Source organism: Mixophyes fleayi, chromosome 1 (assembly GCF_038048845.1).
Source record: "Mixophyes fleayi isolate aMixFle1 chromosome 1, aMixFle1.hap1, whole genome shotgun sequence".
Lineage (NCBI taxonomy): Eukaryota > Metazoa > Chordata > Amphibia > Anura > Limnodynastidae > Mixophyes > Mixophyes fleayi.
The window spans coordinates 24,942,524-24,965,500 of NC_134402.1; the positions used below are offsets into that span (position 1 = coordinate 24,942,524).

The 22,977-nt window shown below is 38.7% G+C and overlaps 1 protein-coding gene across 1 annotated transcript in view; it reads right to left on the reverse strand.

Annotated features, from left to right (window-relative positions):
* The window catches only part of LOC142109205 (cystine/glutamate transporter-like), a 159,194-nt gene that overhangs the window by 129,701 nt on the left and 6,516 nt on the right, over positions 1-22,977 (reverse strand). The window contains exon 2 of the mRNA XM_075193336.1: positions 6,181-6,307. Within this exon, the coding sequence (XP_075049437.1) occupies positions 6,181-6,307 (127 nt within the window). The remainder of the gene's footprint in view (positions 1-6,180; positions 6,308-22,977) is intronic.

Genomic DNA, 22,977 nt, shown 5'->3' on the forward strand with positions numbered 1-22,977 from the left:
TTGGTCAGGCAGCTAGCTATCTTAACAATCACTCAGACATTGCTCTGATTACTAACAGCCCAGGGCAAAATGTACCCAATGACATGAAATGACATTAAACATAATACACTGAAGCTCCGGTGTATATAGTTAGACTGGGTCCAGGATCATAAAGTACAATAAAAAGTCCTCAGTCCAATGAGACCCAGTTTCATATATATATATATATATATATATATATATATATATATATATATATATATATATATATATATATTTGGTGTAGTTATTCAACTCCTAATATGTGTCTACCTTATTTTTGTTGTCTTCACTAAAGGATAGTAATGCATAGCAATTTAAGGTCTTTATGGGAGCCTGACAAGTTATGGGCATACAGGATACATGGTTAAACTAATCGTTGCAGATTAAAGGGTCATCCCTACATGATAATCACATTTATGAATTATGAAGATAGTCGAGTAAGATAGGAACGTAATTAATTCGTTCATATTTTAGCAAATTACTTTGGTCCTTCCCTCAGTACAGGTACAAGGTTTTGTTGCAGTGTTCAACAGATGTCTGTTTTGAAAATAGCTGATGCTCCTTTCACCTGTACAACTGTCTATTATTAATCCTCTATACCAGGTTCTCAGGCAGAGTACATAACGTGAACTGGAAACTGTAAAACTAGGAAATCCCTCGGTATTGCTATTGCAACTCATAACTGTAAGCTCTCTATGTTCACGACACCTCTCCTTTTTAAGAGATGGCATGGGTATTGACTGTCAGGTTAGTGCCCAGGCCAACTCCCACAGATTCTCCCTGGTTCAAATGGAATAGCTGTTAGCTGGGTCTCAATAGGTTCTCTGGGGAGAAGGGTTAAGAAGGGGTTAAATATCTCATTTAGCTTGGATTTCTGGTCCTTAAATAGCTGTGGGCTAACCTCTGCATTCTTACCTACACTCTCTGTACCTCTCACTGACTGTGTCTCTTTGTGGGTGCTGTTTGAGAGAATGCCTCCCTTCCACAAAAACTCCTGTAAGGGGGAACCCCTTAATTCTGGCACGGCAGAATACCTACTTCCACTCTGCCCTGCTTCCCAGCTACAAGATTCCCTGTCAGTGGGATACACTGTGCAATTCTTATGTGGGGGGCTACGAAACACTACACACCCCGCAGCTAGTGAAACCACTTCCTGCTCATCCTGGGTCAGAGTGAGTCCATTAACAAAAGTGAAATTGATTAATAAGCTGAATGCACGTTAAGCAAGTATTGGGGGTAAATTGATTAAGGTGCAATTTTGCAAAATCAGCGATTTTCTCGGGAGAGTTGAAACTCGCAGATGTATGAACCTGAAATTTAATGTAAAATCGCCAAAGATGTGTTTTGTTCAAAAGCGCTATTTCCAAAATCGATAGAGATCAAACTCCCGATTGTTTGCCACTCTAGCTATACAAGTCTCCTGAGTTTGCTTTAAAACACGCCAGATAAAACTCGCTGCATTCTAGCAATGTGTTCAGTAAACACATCACTGTTACACTGCCTGTCTATAGAGCCGGAGGTCCCTGCAGCTATCAAAACTAATAGAAATAAATAAAAGTTTTTTTTTTTTTAAAAAAAAGCGTGGGGTCCCTCCTCTATTCACTATAAACCCTAGTGCTGCCAGCCTACTGCTGGTTACGTGAAAATCAGGAAAATGTTTTGCTTGGGGTCCCAGCACTAGGCAAACCAGCCTGGGGTGGGTGGCACTATAGTAGAGGGACACGCGGCAGGGGTCCACCTGCCATAATGACAACCAACCCCAGGCTGTTCAGTGCTGGGCTGGATTCCCTAGGGAGTGGGGTCCCTAAATAATCTAGCCCTAGAGCTTTAAGCCCTAGTCTTAAAGCACTAGAGCTCTTCCTATACCCCTGGGCAGTGGTATAAATGGCGATAAAAGAGTTAAAAAATAAAATGACACCATTTTGCTTTGTGGAACTAGAAGTCCCAGCCAGCCAGGGTGCCATAAGCAGTATGGGCATGCTGATACTTGTATAACTACAAGCACCAGCATACCCATGGCAGCCAGGGCATGTTAACACTTGGAGAACCACAAGTGCCAACATACCCTGACACCCACGGCTTGCTAGGACCTGTAGTTCCACAAAAGAAAATGTTAAATAAACCACCACACCCTGTTTACAACCACATACATTTAATAAAAATAATAAAACCACAATAAAGACACTAAACACCCTCATTTATACCACATACTTTTATTAAAAATAATAAATCCCCAATATACTCACCACTGATGTTTTCATCTGTTGTCAGCAGCTTTTAATCCTAAAATGTCTGTAAACCAAGTTTCAAATACATTTGTATCCAATAGTCCTGCTAGACCAAGTCCAAAATAAATTTGTAATTCCCAAAGTCCTTCTTGAAATGTCTTCTCTTCTTCTTGGGCAAAAAGCCCACCTTGTTGCTTGAAGCCTTTATTACTTCTTGGCCAGGAGGGCCCCCTTGTTGCTTGAAGTCTTCTTATCTTCAGCCAGAAGGACCCCAAATTTGTAATATCCTATCCGGAACATGCTTGTGTAAAAAAAGAAAAAAAATTAAGAGATCTGCCACAAACACTGTCGTGGGAAACCCCTAATACTATAAATAGACCTAGCGCATGAACTAAGTTCATTGCGTATCGGAGCTTTTATACTGTAGAAGCTGTTTGCGGCGGCTATCATCATTTTTTTTTTTTTTACACAAGCATGTTCTGGAGTATTAACTGCGTCTCCAGACTAAACACATAAGAGGGCAACTGAGCAGTTTGGATGAATTTAAAGAGTCAACAGAGAAACTTTATTAATTTAATATTTGGCATGCATATGATATATCTGTGCACAAGGTAGTGTTGCTAAAACAATCGTGTCTGTAGCTCTATTATATATTAAGCATACGGTGATCAGTGACACTTGACAAAGCTTTACAGAAGTTTCTGGGGGAAGTGAATGACTGACAATAATTTTCATCTCTGGTCAAGATTATTGCCCGAGGTACCAAGACCGTAGTGGATGTTCACAACACCAGCCTTTATACAGTACAGTTTTAGATATGAAATGTGAAAGAAGACAACTGTGATATCCTTTTCTGGAACTTATGTTTTTTTCCCTCTTTTTTGTGATCTACGCAGAGAGAGGATATTTGTTAAAAGTACTCTGTAGTAGATTGTAGACCAGAATCTACTTTGAGACTAACATTGTGGAACTAGCTACTGACATAACACTAGGGAAATAGAAGAAAAAACTGGTTCAAATTATAGAAAATGCAGCAATTACTTGAACATTGAAAGTATTCTAAAATGAAAGATAATGGAGAAAGAATGTGCAATATTTTTTAAAAGCTTTGTAGTCTGTTATCGGCTTTCTCTCAGTGAAAGTGCTATGGGCAGCACGGTGGCCAACTGGGTGGGACTTCTGCCTCACAGCACTGGGGTCATGAGTTTAATTCCCAACTGTGGCCTTATCTGTAAAGGGGGTTTGTATGTTCTCCACATGTTTGTGTGGGTTTCCTCCCACACTCCAAAAATATACTGGTAGGTTAGTGAGCTGCTAACAAATTGATATGTGTGTGTGTATGCTTTGGAATTTACACTGTAAGCTCCAATGTGGCAGGGACTGATGTGAGTGACTTCTCTGTACAGCGCTGCAGAATTAGTGGCGCTATATAAATAAATAGTGATGATGATAATTGTTTCATGCAGAGATATGAATGTAGCAAATTCAACCGTATCAAAAGACAAGAGTTTTTGAAATCTTTGCTCGTGCTATATACATACAGAGAGATTTTCTGCAGAATGCCCTCGGTGCATTGTCCATCCACTGACTAAACGGTGTCATCACTTGTTCTCTTGTCTATTCAGTACCCCTGTATGTACCTGCATATATGGAGAAATGCAACGAATGGACAACAATGGAGAGGGGGGGCGGTATTCTGGTAAATGCTTGTATGAGGCCAGGTTTAGTTAAAAAGTCAGCAACATTTATTTACAGAAATGCAGCTATGCATTTTTTTGTTCCAGTAAAGATGCCTGTTCATCCGATGAGAGTAAAACAAAAGTGTATTTAATTTACACTTTTGAGAGTTCCCCATGCAAATTATCTTCCCATTTGTGGGCCAAGAAGTGAATGTGGTGTTCTAACAGGAAATAGGTGCAATGGGGAGGAGTAGAAATAGAGGGCCATGTTCAATGGTATTTTAATACTAGCTATATCTTTGTGCAAGGCAAATTTTTTATCTGTATATATGTAACACAATTTTATTTTAAAACTGTAAACCTTATTGTTTATATTAATGTATGGTCTGATATTTTGTCATTTAAGTATCTAACAAATGCATGAGTAACTTAATACCAAACTACCGACACCAATTCGGTTTTATTTTAATTCAACATGTGAATGTGCATGCTGGGTAAAGTATAAATATCACGCCAAAGTCCTACATATTATGGGGCCTATTTATCATTGATCGCATTTTTGCTCCATTAAGTGTTGCAGTGATGACTTAAAGCAATTCACCATTAAGGTCATGTCGGGACAGCACGTCCGATAAGATAAAAACTCTGATGAACACTCTGGGTTCTGATCCGATGTCTTTACTGCACAAACGTGGCTTCGGACTGTGCATGTGCCAGGGACAATTCTGGTAATCACTGCAGAGGAGCGCACAAAGGGTGTCAGAGAGGGATCAGAAGAGCTCTCTCCTGGGATGCTCTCCCTATAGGATTGTATGGCTATCTTCAGATGTCATCAGCCCTCAGGGTCAAGCTGCAAAAAGCGAAACTTTTTGGAGCTTGATAAATTTAACCAGACCACAGTCCCCATTAAGAAATACGGGGACTGCTGTATTTTGTGATACTTTGCCTAATGCAGCAGATATCTCTGATATCTCCTGCCTTAGACATTTGTTAACTTGCTACTATACTTAAAAAATTTCCTAAATCATGCATGGTTTAATGCTTGATAAATAGACCCCTATTACTTTATCACCATCCTCTTAATCGATTTAAACTTTTGTGTCATAAGATGAAGGAGGCATCAGGACTGTCTTTATTACAGGAGTCACATTTGTGCATTGTAATGTTTTGATATATTGCTATTTCTGCACACAATAAGCTTTCCTGCTTAAAAAAGTGCATTTGATTAGTGTGAAGTTGAAGGTATAGGTCATTACCAGATCTCTGCCACCTCCGAACATGTGTAAAAAAACAGGCAAGTGGAAAAAGATTCCCTTAAATGCTAAATGAGCACCCCCTAAAGGGATCATCTCTGTGAAACTCATTAAATATCTTGTTATCATTTTTGCTTATTGGTGCAGAGTATGGAGTATTCACATTCACAAAAGTTCTGATTTTTGGCGGGACTGTCCTGAATCTCGGACCCCAAAAGTTGTGCAGCATACTGGAAAGTGTGTATGGCCTTGATATGGGTGTGGCTAGGCAGATTTGGGTGAAGTTTGGATGAATCAGTGACATTTTGGGGTAAATTGTGGGCAAGGTTATTTTGGCACAATTTAGCTTCTTAAGATGTTAGTAGATATGCACATTTAGCAGTAAACATCCAGTTTGCTCCACTACTCCCAACATATGGAGCAAAACTTTGCACTACTGAAGTCACCTGATCTTCATGTATTAAGTCAAACAAAAATGGCAGCGCAATGTTACAAAACAGCATTTTTACTCCAGGGCTGCATTTTGCCCACATTTGAGACTCTTTATGCTAACAGTGGTGTTAAACAACCAACACAGATAAATATTTAAGACTGGCTATGTTTTTTAAGCTTACTTCATTGACACTTTCTTGGTAACTTTATGTGGGCTATAACTGAATGTGCTCTAACTAGGTTTAAGCTAATGACTCTATTATAACAAATCAGTCTGCTGCTTATGCCAGTCACATCCTTTTTCTACCCTTGGTTGACAGTTGAAGTTGACATTTTGTACTTTAACATTGTGTTAATATTAATATTTTTTTACTTTGAACGATCTGGGGATTTTTTGCTATTTGGGGTAGTTCTTGTTGTGGTTATATATAAAGGTGGTACTAAAAAAACATTTGAGGCCCAGCTTAAGAATACAGCCTGTCTCAATGAATGACTCTTGTATAACACACAATATTCTTTAACAATCAAACACAAAACAAAAGAAAAAAAAGCACATATATTACTTACCGAACGGCAATCAGTTCTACCCACACTCTCACAAATGCAGGTAATGGGCCAAATGCCTCCAATATATAAGCATAGTGACCACCAGATTTTTTTATGCATGTTCCAAGCTCAGCATAGCAAAGAGCACCTGTTGGATAATGGAAACAATCATATTAAATTATTTGGCCAAAATAAAAATAGAATATATTTAAAAAGTTCAATTATCTATCATGTATGTAATGGGCAGTACCCATTTAAATCCTCTTCAGTTTATATTACTTTCAGGTAAAAATTAATTTACATAACTTTAAAATTATTTTGTTAAATATATTTCAAAGTGACACAAATCTCACAAACTCCCTCTAAAATATTCAGAAAGTGTAATCTGGCCAGATCAGAATGTGCTGAGTGCACATTTACCAAGTTAGCAATATATGTAATCTGATACAAAGCATACATTCCAAATGAGCAATTAGAAACCCTTTGGCAAACATAGTTCATATTTTTAACCTTAACTACTTCATGACCAGAGCAGGGTCAGTATATGGCCTTGCACGGTCCCATAGCAAAATTTGGGGTATCACTGTTCTCCTGAGAAGCATATTGGAATACTGTATATTTCTAGACTTTAGGATTTGTTTAGGGAAACTTTGTGCTAAAGAAGATTTTTCCTGAAACTACTTTTAGATATTTCATGAGTATAATAAGGATTCAAAAGAAGAACTGCTGATGTCACAATGAGTCTGCACAATACCACATCACACGGCTGTGATCTGTGCAAGAGAAATTACTTATACAATTAAATTTCATATTGTAAATATGATGCTCAGTCAAAGTGTTGCAAACAGAATCAACAACTAAAGTGACAAGCGATGCCATAAGCAGAATGCTTGTGCATGAGTCATTCACTTACTCATTCAGGGTTAAGTCTGCTAGAATCTCCCAAGCAATAATATCCACAGTGAAGGGGCTCTGGTTAGGCCCATCTATCCCCCCCCCCCCCCCCCCCCCCCCCCCTGGTGGTTGCTGCGTCTCTCATTTTGCTGCAGGAATTCTCTATCCACCTCCCCACATTTCTGGGTTCTGTTTTAACATTTTTTTCTCCCTCTCACAGGTGAGGCACCGTTGACATTAAAGCTTTTGCAGTCAGAGACTAATTCATATGGCGCTATTGCTGATTGACTGCAGATCACTGCCCCCTTCCAAGCAAGCTATCTCTTGGTCTTTAGTGTGTGAGAACCCTAGATCTGCTTGTGTGAGCACGTCATTGTAAGCCCAGAAGGTGTGTAGTCACTATGACACCAGATTTAGCACCGGACATCTGTAAAGTACTATGTCCTAGAAGTAGTTGGTTCATGCCTGTTGGCCATACACTGTTTGGCTTTGTAATTAGCTGTTAGTCGCAATTTGCTGTGATCTGCCACTTTTTTAAATAGTTTTCTGTGTCTTTATTTTCCTAAGGAATAGTGTTAAGTCTTTAGGATGGGTAGGAGGGGGTGGTGCAATGAAGAAGAGGCAACAGCAATATGCAGTTTATATTTTTGTAATGTTCCCATGATATTTCACAAAAGCAGTAATTAGGTAGTTATGAAAGATGTGCTCATATCATGACAATATCAGGAGTGGCTACAATGGGATTGAAAAATTGAAATTTACACACATTACTAATCACTACAATTTCTAATGCTATAATGTGATGTGGTGTATTGTAACCGTTTACTTAAAAGCAGGTACTTTTATGTATAGAGGATGAACAAACAAATTATATCACATAATTAGACATATTGGATAATTCTCCTCCTATGCAATATGTCCCATTGCAGTTTTATCAGAAGTCGGAAAACTGAGAAATTTCACAAGCTAAGTACCATAAACTTAATGTGTCATATCATGGATCGGTGTAGTTGGTAGATAACCAAACAAACAGGCTAACAGCAGAAATCTGACAAAAAGGTTTTAGGGAATCCCTGAAAATGATCATTGAGGTGGATCTTAGGACCCCTTTTCTTATATCACCAGTAATGTTGATGGACAGAATTTGTTTAAAACTTAAAACATTTGAAAAACATTTGAATCGTTATAACATAGTTATCCTTATGGTCCAAGATCTCAGACACATTTTCTTGATAGTGATGGTAGTAAGGAAATGCTTCTAAAAGCTGTGGAGATATTTTATGATGCATACTCAGCATACACGGCAAAGCGCATTATGCTTGTCACAGTTTGTGTGGGTGATCCACCCAGCGCATTTCAATGTACATGCCTACTCTCAAGTCCTAGGAGACACCTCTACAAATTAAAAGTGCAACTCAGTGTGGGGCACAGATTTATCCAGAGGAGCACTGAGCAAAAGTGTAAATGTCACATTAAAGTCCAGCCACCTATTACGTCAGTACCCCCCCCCTTCAGTAAGTATAATACACTTTTTAAACTAAAATAGACTTTCTGACTTTCTCTGCTTGTTTTCGCCTAATTTACAGCTTAACATAATCATTAGAGTGAGAGGATTAAACACTGTTTTTAGTACATGTACATTTTTTGTCTGAAATTTTTTATTACATTGCAGAGTGCATTATGAAATGCTAAAGTGCTACATGGTGCAAAATAGGTCCCTCTAGAAGTATAGGATGAGACTGAGAACTGCCAGCTAAGGTGGTGCAAAATACAATACCTAGCTTTCCCCTTCCCTCCACTCAGAAGGCAATGTCCCTAAAAATGGGCCCTGCCCCCTCATTGCTTAACTAATGGAAAGCTTATTTCTGCACTGCTCCACCAAACTAGGCGCATGCGCTACACCTACTGCATACTAGGATTCACTTTACCCATCTATTCCCTTCGTCATGTGCAAACTTCTGCTCTTCCTTAAACTCAGGCATCTTACTCAGTAAAGCCATGCTCCTCAGTGGTAGTCTAGGCACATTTCGCAAATGAATTGTGGGTCCAAAGCTTTTTTCGCATGTAATGACGTAAATGGCCAGTGTTTGTAGGAAGTTCAGTAATTGTAACTTATTGCTGAAGCTTAGAAAACCAGACAGCTTAGTCATGTTCATGCTTTAAAAAAATGAGCTGTGTTAATCATATAATATTTTATTATTATATAAGATTTTGTTTTTGCAAAATGTCCCCACAAGATTCATTATGCTGTTAAATCTATGATTTATTTCCCAGGAAATAACATACTGTAACTGAATAAATCTTGTAACGTTTGAGAAATGTGATTTTGCTAAGCTGACGCCATCTTGTGGCCTTATAGCCATTTGTTCTGTTATAGCTTAAAGACAAGTAGATGCAGCTGGTTTATAGGAGTAATTCATTAGTTGCAAGGCTATGCTTATAACATTGGACATAACAGACAGGAGATAAGCCAACCCCCCAGGCAGTTTTCCTGTGTGATAATGAGAGAATATACTAACATCTGTGTAAAGGGAGCATGAGCGGTTAAAACCTTTTGGGGCGTAGTTTTCTGTAATGCGTGATTTTTGCTATATAGATAGGGACTTGTAACTAATAAAGCAGAGTTTATTGTACACTCAAACCATGCAATGTATTTAATTCTATCCAGCTGATGAGCTCATAACTGATAGACTGACACTTCCAGGTGAACAATCTGATTTAGATTCAACAGCATTGGAGGTCCACACCGAGACTGCTGACCTGAGCCAAGGACAGACAGAACTGGAGGTCACCCTGGACACAGGACTCTGACTATAACCCGGGTGAGTAGAGTTTTCTACTCATCAGGCTCCTCTGTTTAGAGCTTCCTCATGTCTGTCTAAGGTATCAGGCACGCAGATCTGTAAGTCTCAGAATTATACAGTTTCTAACAATTTGTTTTATTGTAATGGTATTGGTAATTAGATTTCTGAAAGATGAGTGAATTTTGAGTGCATGTGTGACACACCAACACCATCCCCAGTACTTTGTCAAGAAGTTTAGAAAGAGTTTTTAGACCTTCGTCCCAGATGCTGTCAGGCTATTCTGCATAGACACCCAGTGTAAAGAGTCCATAAGGGACATCCAGTGTGAGGAGTCCAAAAGGGGTATCCAGTGCACAGAGTCCACAGAACCGGACATCCAGTTTAAGGGGTCCAAAAGGGGCATCCAGTGTATGGAGCCAAAAAGGGGCATCTAGTGTATGGAGCCCACAGAACCGGACATTCACTGTTAGGAGTCCACAGAATGGGACATCCACATTTGGGACAACCCACAGAAACCAGAGCAGAATCTCTATTGGGACTCAAAAGTACTGTCAATATAGGGGAATATAGACAGTAAGCAGATAGATGACAGCAACCCCCCCATAGAAATGATGCACATATTTCTAGGATGTGTGGGGAGTAGAAGGCATGCAATAATTTGTCAAGAAAGTGGGGATAGCCGAATAAGGAATTTATATGTGTTAATGGAGAAACAAGGGTGCTGCAAGTGATAATGTGACAAGAACAAAGGGGTATTGAGCCCAAACCCCAAGAGATAGTTTGAGGTGGCAAAGGAAAGTTAAGAGATCTGGAAAGTCGCAATATATGTGGATAGGCTAAATGTATCACAAGCTAAATGATATAATGACTAAAATAATGAATCAAGTAGGTTGTGTACTAAAATGTATGTTTGATGTTGCGCAGCTGACAGAGTGAAATGTTCCCCTCCCTTATTCTGTGTAAAAGATTTCAGTGTGTTGAGATAAGAAGGACTGTATTTCGTTATCTGGCAATGTATGTAACATTGATAAAAAGTTTCTTCAAGTATGCTTATATGTCCGGAGGGCCGTGTGATAATAATGTTGAAGCTTGTATTTAGTCTAATGCTGGGACTTGTAGTTCCACATCAGTAGGCTGGAAGATATCAGTTAATTATTCTCTCTCTGTATGTGAGTTTTATCTCCATCTTACTGCGTGTGAGGGAGATCCATGTTTGTCTGTCTTTACTGTTTTAAAAGAGACATGTTTCAAGGTTGAAAAAGTTGTACATTGGTAAACTTAATGCTTTTGAAGAGATGCAAAAGAAGTTTTAAAATCTTTGGTCCATCACTGCACGATTCAGTGGACGCACAAGACTGTAAATAATGTACATTATCACTATTATTACTAGGGTCAGAACAAAGTTGGCTGGGGTCCAACAAATCGTTTCTGTATTTGAACAAAGTAATTTTGTTTCTGAAGTTGAGAAAAATATCTTTCTCTTTAATGAAGTTGAGAATTGTGGGAGTGAGCTTTTACATACAGATATATTTCAAGCTGTTTTTATCTGTGTTAAAATGGCCCTGATGAATGTTCTCAGAAATCAGGAAGGTTTGTTATGCCCATAAAGAAATGTTACGAGATAAAATGTCGTCTGTGAGCGAGAATTGTGAATATATTTGTACTTTCAACATGGAAATCACAGAATCTGGAAATATGTGTGAATATTTGGTCACGGGAGATTTTGTTGAGAAAATGTTGAGTGCTTTACAGACACAATGGGAGGTGTCTAACGACAGTACTCTGATTTATAAGAGAGGCAGTGTTGCTTTAAAATGGCTGAATGCCTGGAACCAAGATTACAGATTGAATGTTTGTAAACCCGGAAAACATATTAATGTCATTCAAGGGGGCTGTACTAGGTGATGATGAGAAAGGAGTGGCTTTGAACGCCCAGGTCTCGTCACTTTGACATTCCCTGTTTGTGAGATTAGGGACTGCCCCTTTGAGGAAATCATGGCATGGAACGCATAGCGTAACAGTTAAGCTTTTAGCAGCTGTTCACTGCACAAAAATGTTTACTGGTTACCTGATAACGGTGTACTGATACTGACAATTCCTTACTGTAATTCCTAGTGAATAAATGTTAAACTCTATGCAAAAAGTTTTTTTTCTTCACAGGTCTAGACTGATTTTCCTTACAAACCTTTATTCCTCTGCTGAGCCACTCTGTCAGTCTCTACATTGGCTGCCTGTATTTCAACGAATCCAATATAAAATTCTTCTACTAACATACAAGGCCATCAACAAAATTGCGCCGACATACATTTCCTCACTTGTCTCGAAATATCTCCCTACTCGACACCTCCGTTCTGCACAAGATCTACGTCTCTCCTCCACTCTCTTCACATCCTCCCATTCTCGGTTACAGGATTTTTTCCAGGCTGCACCTACTTTGTGGAATTCCCTCCCACACACAGTAAGACTTTCCTCTAGTCTTCAAACCTTCAAGCTTTCACTGAAAACCCACCTCTTCAGACAAGGTTATGATATTCCTCAACCATCATCTTAATTTCCCTAGATTACCCTATTTCCATCCTCTACACTGCTAACGCAAGACAACAACCTTCTGACCAACATTGCAACACACATAGCCCACTCAGTACTTTTACCTTTGCAATCTGGCTGGTCCATTGTGCAATATGATGTAGCACATGCCCTTGTGTTTCTAACTCCCATTGTCCTATAGATTGTAAGCTTTCGAGCAGGGTTCTCTTACCTCTCTGTCTGTATGTATTACCCAGTATTGTCTTAATAATGTTTGTTCCCAATTGTAAAGCGCTATGGAATTTGCTTGCGCTATATAAATAAATGTTGATGATGATGATGAACTACAAAGACCCTTTAGGCAATCCAGTTTTCATTGATCCAACTTCAAATAAATAGAAGTATGCAATATGTTTTGGTCTACAGCCATAACAATCATAAGTATAAACTAATGAAGGATTAAAAGAATGTAGACTCTGCTGAGTAATGATTACCTTGTTTTGGAAAGATATATTAGAGTTTATGGGCTATTCACATAGCAAATGCATGAACTAGGTGGTTTTTCTGTATGTCGTAGAAGGTCAGAAGGCATGTTTTTAAAGAGAAAAGGAGAAATGGACTAACATAGATGAATATGAAATAGTGTTTGGGTTTATTTTTGTTTTTTTTTAACCAAATTGTATGTCAGAAGAAAGTAATACAATGTAATGTCAAATTATGGTAGATAACAAAAGGTTTTTATTTTTTATCCTCATAATAGTTTTGAGTCAATCAGTGTTGTAAAGACATTCACTGCCCTTATTTACTGTGCTATAAACATCATAAACTGTAAATACCTCTTTGTATCATGGGTATGGTAATGCATTGATGGGATTTCAATGTTTTTACATGAATGAAAAAAAGCCTTAAGACTTTAAGAGCTACTATCTGTGCTCCTGCAATAGCACTTCTGGATGATAGCAAGCCATTTATACTCTCCTCTGAGCAGAGCCAAATGTTTAACCAATTTTAAGCTGAAGTTACTTCAGCGCCAGCACTGACTTTGCCAGATTATGACAAGCCTTTCACATTATTTTGTTATAAAGTAAGTGCACAAGCACAAGAAGTACTGGCACAGATACATGGTTGCAAGCTAAGGTCACTTGCATACTACTCTGCACAATTAGACCCAGTCATACGAGCAATGGCTTCAGCGGCCATAGTGTTTGGAAAAAGTACAGATATTGTGCTAGGGCACCCAGTAAACCTAATGGTGCCACATGCGGTAACAGAAATTTTAAATCAAGCACAAACAAAACACTTCTCAGCAGCCAGACTAAGTAGCACTGTTAACTCCCTGTAACATTACACTTAAGTGGTGCACAATGTTGAATCCTGCTGCCTTATTGCAGCAAGTTTCAAAAGATGGGAGAAGTACCTCTATATATCGGGGTTCCCCTAGGGATTTGGGGGAATTCCATCCCAGCTTGAACAAGAAGAAAAAAATGCAAACACAAATTTTTTATGAATATGATTGTGTAGAACTAATGAGACAAGGATCTTTGGTTTTACTTAACATTAAAGATACACCGCAACCAAATGCAGACATCTCACGCTATCACACAGATGGTGTTTCTTATACAGGGGGTGCTGTAACCACACACACACAGAAATAGTGATTCAATAGGTTCTACTAAGTCACATGTCAGCACAAGAAGCTGAATTTAAGGCTCTGACACTTGCATGCATATATGCAAAAGGACAAAGAGTAAACATTTACATTGATTCAAGTTATGCATTTGGAATTGCACATGTTTACGGCCCTATATGGAAAAGTAGGGACTTATTCAGCAAGCAAACTAGTCAATATGCTAAACATATCAGGGCACTGTTCACCGCATTCCAGCTGCCCTCCAAACTCAGTAATGTAGATGAAGACACACACAGAGACATAGAAATAGACTGGTAGACCAGGCCGCACGAGAAGCCGTCATACCCCCAGTACCCCAAGGGGAGTCTATTTACATGGTGACCCCCTGACCCCAAATTTGACCGTACCACACTCCAACTTATGCAGAAACAAGCAACAGAGAAAGAGAAAAATACTTGGGTAAAACATGAAGCACTAGAAGTGCAAGGAGAGTGGTGTAAAGGTCAGAGTTTGTGTCTGCCAAAAGAACTTTGTCCCATTGTGGCCAAAATAGCACACAGCAAAGTGCATCTGGGGAAAGATGCTATGGTTTTACTCACTAGCAGATTATGGATAGCACCAGGGTTTTTCCAAGCAGCACAGGTGTTAGTGGCAGGATGCCTAATCTGAGCATAGAATAACCCGGGTAAGTCTGTCCATGGAAAAGCACACCCCAGACACAGTATCCCTATAAGAGGATACAGATAGACTGTATACAACTTTTCAAATGCTCAGGCTTTGAGAATGTGCTAGTCTGTGTCGACTTCTTTAGTCACTGGCTGGAGGCATGGCTGTATAGGAAAGCAAATGCTAAAGCATTAGCCAAGAAAATTACGAGTGAGGTAATCTGCTGAAATGGGGTAGCAGAGGTCATTGAAAGTGACAGAGGGACACACTTTACGGGGCAAGGGTTCCAGGAACTGTTAAAAGACATGGGAATCATATCTGCCCTTCACACCCCTTACAGACCCCAAAGTTCGGGATGTGTGGAGCGCCTTAATGATACTCTGCAATTGAAAATGCAGAAAATAATGGCTGAAACAGGCCTGCCATGGATATCAGTAAGAAACACTGCTAGGAAAGACACAGGTTTAGCACTAAATGAAATACTGTTTGGCACAGCACACAGAACAGACTGTTACTTTCCATAGCAACTACAGCATGTACATGGTAATTTGTTGAACTATGTTGCTTTATTATAGAAACAACTAACTGAAATACATGGTCAAGTGATGTCTTCCATTCCAGGCCCTAATTTTGATGCAGGTCCACATAATCTGCAACAAGGGTACTGAGTGGTCGTGAAAAAGCACGTCAGAAAGAGTCTTGAACCCAGATACGACAGTCCTTTCCAGGTCTTATTGACGACTCCCATGGCAGTGGAAGTACAAATGATACCTGAGTACACGCATCCTACTGCAAGATCTTCAGACAAGGGGAGTCTGAGTAAAATGTAAAGGTCCAAGGGAGACCAGAGAGTGGTGTTCATTGATATTAGCAGCAGGAATATTGATTGCACATTATGTTCCTTTGCTGTAGGCTGTGGATGTATACTAGTCTAGAAAGGAAAGCTAGGTCTGGAAGAACCAGACTCATGTCAATAGTAATGTAGAGATCATTATACATAATGAGAAAAAATCTAATATGAAAGTTTAACCCAACCAAATAAGAAAAGAGCAACCCACTAGTGATACAGATGAGCCAGAGAAAATGTTTGATGAACACTTACAAAAAAATTAATACATGAAATATAAATTTTTAAAGGAGCACACTGGAGATGCTTATCTAGAAGGATATTTTTCGTGGCTATACCTGGCCAAATGTTTCAAGGATATAGGAGGATGGTTATCAGGTTTTATACATGTTGTACTTCAAGGACTGTTACTAATCCTTATTATTAAATATATACTAATAAAAATGATGATGTGGCCTATTAGCAAGTGTATTAAAGCTAAGCATTTCTCTTCCAGAAAAATTAAAGTTACCACATCTGTCTTAACCGCTGTACTGTACATCACATCTAATGAGTGTGAACCTTGTGGAACTCTCAGTACTACTGCCAGTTGTGATCAGTGCAGAAACCAAGAACCTTTTCCTTGGAATCCACATGGTCGTTACTGAAGCTTATCCTTATGAAGATATACAGCACAATCCCTTCTATTGTGAAATAAGTGACATATAACACTTGCCAAGCGCACTGTGTATTTTCTCCCTCCCTTTCCTTTTTTTTTTCTTCCCTAAAAAATCCATAGTTAAAAGACAAAAAGGAAGCACAAGAGGCCCCAGTGTCTCTCATGTTCACTGATATATGTGAAGATCTGACATCAGGACATGTGTCGGGTGCAAGACGGTTGTCGACTCATTGACCATCTATCAGCTAGAAGAGGGATCATGGACTTGCTATTGGTGGGGGATGGGTTGTTCTATGTATCCAGTTTTAGGCAATCCTATTCATAAGTTCTGTTAGAAGGGTGTATGTGTATAAGTACCCAATAAAAGTGACAGCAAGAATGTGATCTCTGATAGGCAGTGTTAGGCAAATAATGAATAAAAAAATGGGAAATGAGAAATGTGATTTTGCTAAGCTGACGCCATCTTGTTGCCTTATAGCCATTTTGTTCTGTTATAGCTTAAACACAATTAGATGCAGCTGGTTTGTAGGAGTAACTCATTAGTTGCAAGGCTATGCTTATAACCTTGGAAATAGCAGACAGGAGATAAGCCAACCCCCCCCTCCCCCTTGCAGTTTTCCTGTGTGATAATGAGGGAATATACTAACATCTGTGTTAAGGGAGCATGAGTGGTTAAAACCTTCTGGGCGTAGTTTTCTGTAATACGTGAATTTTGCTATATAGAGAGGGACCTGTAACTAATAAAGCAGGGTTTATTGTAAACTCAAACCATGCAATGTATTTAATTCTCTCCAGCTGATGAGCTCATAACTGATAGACTGACACTTACAGGTGAACAATCTGATTTAGATTCGACACGTTGTAACACTGCGCTGCAGTCCTGTGACAGTATCAGTGTTTAAATAGTCTGCTCTACATTTGTTTTAAAAGGTTTGATAAAGAATCAATGAGCTATGGATATTAGAGGACTGTGGCACTTTGATATACTGATGTCAGCATTCATTGACTTTCTTATTTTCAGTGTTATATTAACTATTAAAAATAGAGATGTTAGAGCTTCCCCACAAGTTAAAACAGGTTAACTGTAATTACTGAAGGCATTCATAAAGAGGCCTATACATGGGCAGATTTATATTTAATTTTGTCACACATGTATTTAGGCAAATGTGGCCAAATGGGACTGAACCATCTTTTGTGTGCTCACGGTGAACGGCCACTTTCCATGGATACAATTAATGCAGTTGGCTGATGACCACACACATGCAGAACCAGATTCTGGTCAACGTCCACCTGTCCTGTTCACCATGTAATTTAGATGTAGATATGGACAGATAGGCAATACATTTGCATACACACAGTGATTTCTGGCCAATTAAAACAACTCAACAGAATCATACAGTGTATTGATACCTTATAGATGCTTTACCATGTATGAAAATATTTTCTTAGTTGTCCCTTACCCCTAACCCAAGTGCCTGCTCCATGCAGCAGTTTTTTCCCAGTGCTACTCTGTTTCTCTGACAACCATGCTGTGTGTAGTGGGAGGACCAGTCAGAAGCCGCAATTGAGAGATTACAGCTTGTGATTGGTCCTGCCGCTCACACACCTCCCTCTCTAACACCATTTACAGATTGTGATCTTTAGTTAATTTGGTCTAACGTAGGCTGAGTACAGTAAGGTCATATTCACACAAACCTGGCTGAGGTAAACCAGCACAAAGACGTATATGCCTGTCAGGAGCTGTATCTGCTAGAAGGCGGCTACAAATACACACTGATGACGATGATGGTCCCGGCAATAGATAGCAGCTTCTGACTGTCTGGTTGCAGATTCACCTTTGAAGCTGATAGATGCTTTATTCATTGATTGTGCATATATTAGAGAATTTTGTGGGTGTATTTTAAAAATATTTTTTTATTACTTTCATTCGTACACAAGAAGGAATATGATATCTGCTCTAATATATCAAATGTAATAGCAAATTGTTTATTGTTTTCAAAACAAATATTACGTTTTGTTGTACTTATGACCTGGTTGTGTGTGTGCCTCTGTGGATGGATTTATGGCTGACGTAAGCCTGGTGTAAATGTGGCATACATGCTTCAGGTGCCTAAGACTCAGCATATGGGCATAAATAGATTATTTTTATGGATTTTTGAGCCTAATTTACTCCTGAATGTGCTTCAAACTCAGCATCAGGTCCATAGAGTTTAAGGAGACACTAATTTATTGCCAGGTTAATTTTATTCACTTTAAAGATGGACCTAATAAAGCAATAGCAAACTCCAAGAAGATGCAAGTTCTCTCAGAAACTGAGGGACTTGCACAGCTGGTTATATGAGATAGAGCGGTGTCCTTCCTTTTCTCCATCTGATTGAGCTACAGAGACCTATTAATACACTATATTGAACATCTGTCCAAAGCTACATATTCCATTATGTAACATACTGTATACTGTATATAATACATGCATGCCCTTCTAAAGAAAAAATCAAACTGCTTTCCAATTTTTCTGGAAAGAATCCATAGTTTTATTAAAGGTTATGTTAGGCCATGGGGCAAGGCGGAGTTACTATGTTTAACTAACACATTTCTGTCATTTTAAGGAATTTGGCTGTTTGTTAAATCTAAAATAAGGTTAATTAAAAGAAGCTTTCGTCTAGCTATAAATCTGCTAAGGTTCAACTGGGGTCAAATATCCCTAAAGTGACTTTGGAATCTACCAAGTTTTGATTGAAGTAAATTACTTATTGGGCAGTCAAATTTCATTTTACAAGAAAGTATTCCTTTGTCATTTACTAGAGACAAGACTGAAATTATACCATGTGTTTATGCCCTAGTTACAGTATATATAATATAAATAGGGCACAGGGACTACTAAACACATGTATGAGTTACACATTGCTCAACATAAGAGATTTTGACTGTTATTTATAGAACATTGTTTAAAGGTGCAAATCTATGATATATAACATGATTACAATTATCTCCAAGTGCATTATAAAGGAATGTAGACAGTATCACACATTCTGTGAATTTGCATAGAGCAGACTGTCATCCAAAACTCATTATTCATGTGTGTAGGCACTTTTTAGGGAGTACACTCAAGGCTATGGCAGTGCAGGCCTTGCAGCCACCCAGGGTGCAAAGCCGATGGGGCGTCATACTCGCACACTATATGAAAAAAGGCCAGCATCCCTAAAAACATTAATGCGATGCATACTGCTGGACAGCACCACATGGCTGTACTTGCCCAGTGACAGGGAGCTTCCACAATGAGGAAAGTGCCAGACTCCCTACTCCCTGCTCTCTGCTGTCAGAAGGAACAAAAAAAAGAAGAAGGCACATCAAGTAGACACAGCAAGGAGAGGCAGGAAGAAGACACCTCAAGAAGAAACAGAGACAAGAAGATGAGAAGTTGAGGAGGGCTAGGTGCTGAAGAGAATAAGCCGGGGGTGGGGGGGCTGGAGAGAACTGGGGAGGTGCTGTGGAGAGAACAAATAGAGATTGAGGGGGTTGGAGGCCAAGAATATGGCCATTTCTTTGGCGTACATATGTATTCTACATTAATACTATAAAACAGTAACTAATTACAAAAAACATAGTAGTATATTCAAAAGACAGTGACATGTTAATTAGTAGTAATAATCTCCATTAAATGTGGGGGGAGATTTGTAAGCCATACCTTTGATTTTGGGACTGGTGGTCGAAATAGGCCTTTGTATTATATGGGATTGCTATTAATTGTCAGGCATGGTGAGGGGTGAAACCGGTCTGTTTATCAAATGTGAATGTTATTAATTTAATGTGGGAGATGTGAGGGGGATATGTCTGTTTATTAAATGGTGCCTCTGTTCTGTCTTGCCCAGTGCACTAAAATGTCTAGTTACTGTTCTGAGTCCACCAAGGGGCTTATGGTAACTATGAGAGAGTTACAGATCTACATGCCAGAATTGGAAGACAATAGTAGAACAATAGTCCAAGCACTTCAGATACCTGTGCTCTCTGGAAGGGTATCCAAAAGCCAACATTTGTTGAAGAAAACTCACATGAAATCTTTCCTAGAGAAAAGCATGATGGAATTCCCTCATACCAAGTGCAGGTAGATTACATAATTTGAGATGTAACTCTGCCTTTAACCCTTGGTGCTATGTTTGGCACTGTGCATCATCCCAAGAACACTATCTCTACCATAAATGGGATCATAATGGTTTGGGGATATCGGAGAATCCACACAGTGCAATTATGAATGCAGCATAGTTATTTCTTTTTCAATGCTTATTTAATCATGCAAGTTATAGAATTAGAAGACTCAACTAGAAATAAAGCTTTTGGGTGAAAATAACTTGTGGCCACCAATTAACCTCTTTGGGTTTGCAAATTGCTCACGCAAAATATTTAGCAAAGTTCCAGATTCTATATATTCCACGGCACATACTTCAACTAGGGGCAGGGTGTTGCCGGGGCTCCCACCACCTGTCCTGGCCTTAACCTCCAATATGTGTTGTAGTCAACTGACTGCTTTTATTTCATCAGGCATAACTTCTCAAACACATCTGCTTCCAGAGTAGCATCAGAATTATAGGTACACAATAAATAATGATAATTTTAAAAAGCTATCAAATTACAAATTGCTGGTGATAAGTTGTAAATCAGAATCCTATCATCCCACAAATTCTGCCTCCTTAGGCCAGGTCTTTGTGACCCTTTCACATATCCTACATGCTATATTAGCTATAAAGCCTGCTTGATACACATTAGATATATGAAAAGTGACCTCTGCCATAATGAAATCATTAGGCAAATATGTCCATACTGTATTAAGATATATATTTATGGTATAAAATATATATTAATTTGGAATTTACAATGAGCAATTGTAACTTTATTTACTGTTGGGCCTACAATTTTAGATATCATTGGATTTGAACTATACTTAAATAAGGGCAGATCTTTATTCAGACACAGTATGCAAATATACTGAATCCTGTTGTTTTAATCCTTAATGTAGAGTGTTCTATTCTCATCCTTCTTGATGTCTGAATTGCAATTCATACAGTGGACCAGGACATCATATTAGAGTGCTTAGAACGGGTTTGTGGAATGGCCGTACAGTGCTTAACTGGTTTAAGTTGACAGGCAGATCATAAAGAGACACATCCAGAATCATTCTTTCTCTTTAATATCATTACCATTTGCCTGACTTTCCTTTATCTGAATCTTCCATGGATTATCCTGTGCTTCTAGACTTCCAATATCTGCAGTCTACTGTCTAACTTGGAAAATCAGAGTCTCCAGCTTCCCAGCTAACCTGGTTATCTTGACTACCTGCACCCACAGTCATCCTGTTGGCCTGGTCTCCAGCTTCCAAGTCAAACCTGTTACTCTGTCTAACCTGTACCTGCAGTTAACCTGTTGTGCCAGGTATCCAGTACTTCGGTCTCTCAGCCACCTAGGTATCCTGGGATCCTGTTTCACTGTTTCTCTGGACTTGTGTAAGCTGTCTTATCATTTACCACATTTCATTTTTACCTCTGTGACCTATGTTCAAAATAAACCACTTAATTTCATTCACATTTCTCTCCATGATATACTCTCCATACTAGTAATCCTGACAACATCTACCTTGGGTAAAATTTAGAGGTATACATCTGAAGCTATCAGACAAGGTGGGCAGCCTGGATATGATACTAAATGATAACTTTGTTCACATTTTGGTATAAGACTGGCCTGCTGACCTTTAAAGTTCTATATATTTAGCGACCCAGTTACTTCAAAATACTTTTGGTGCCACATACTCCTACATGTGTTTTTCAATCTTCATAGATAGTGGAAAGCACCTAAATCTACCTAAATAACTTTGAAGCTTGTCCCGCTGTCACATCTTATTATATACAGTCTGAGAGGCACCCTCCCTGGATATATTCAAAAGCAGGCTCAAAACATATTTGTACACCAAGCCTGTGACAGCAATAAATGTAATTTTATTTCATTGTCAGAAACTGTGAAATGTATAGCACTTTGAGTCTCATAGGAGAAAATTATTATTATTATTCAAAGGTTATACAAAACTAATATAAGAAGTATCTGCAGAGTATAGTGTAAGAAAAAACAGAAAGTATTGATCGCTAGAAGAATTTACAGCCATGGAAAGTACTATAGACAAGAAATTTTGAACAGAGAGTTAGAGGAAACTAATTAAATGAAACTTTTTATTGGGCACCTAGTGAGCAGTTGTTCAATAAAGTGAAAGAAGGAGGAGTAGAGGGAGAACACATCATTTACATGGATTTTATGGGTTTGCTGTGTGAATAAGGCTTGAACAATAGTAAAGTCAAACGAGTGAAAAATAAAGTAAGCTACGATCTGATGTGAAGTGTAGAAAGAAAATATAAAATTAATACTTTAACATGGATAGAGAATTGCCAGTGTACAGATTATTGTAATGAGAAGTATATGTGTAGACCAGGACAACAGGAAATAGGTACTTTTCACTGTAGTAATGTGGTGTAAACCATACATAAGGTGTATGCTGTGGCTAAAGCTAGAAGAGAAAAAGAAGAATACTATGGAATGGACATACTGTAACACAATAGTACTTACTGCTACTTATTATTCACTAATTTTCAAGAGCAATTGCCAAAGCCCCCAATCACGTCTCCAGATAATGAAGGGTATCTCTCAAAAGTTCAACTTGCAAAATGTGTTGCTATCCTAAAGACAATAGCACTGCAGGATTACACCCTGAAAACGTATATCTACTAAAACTGTAATCTTCTTGGCTATCCTTCAG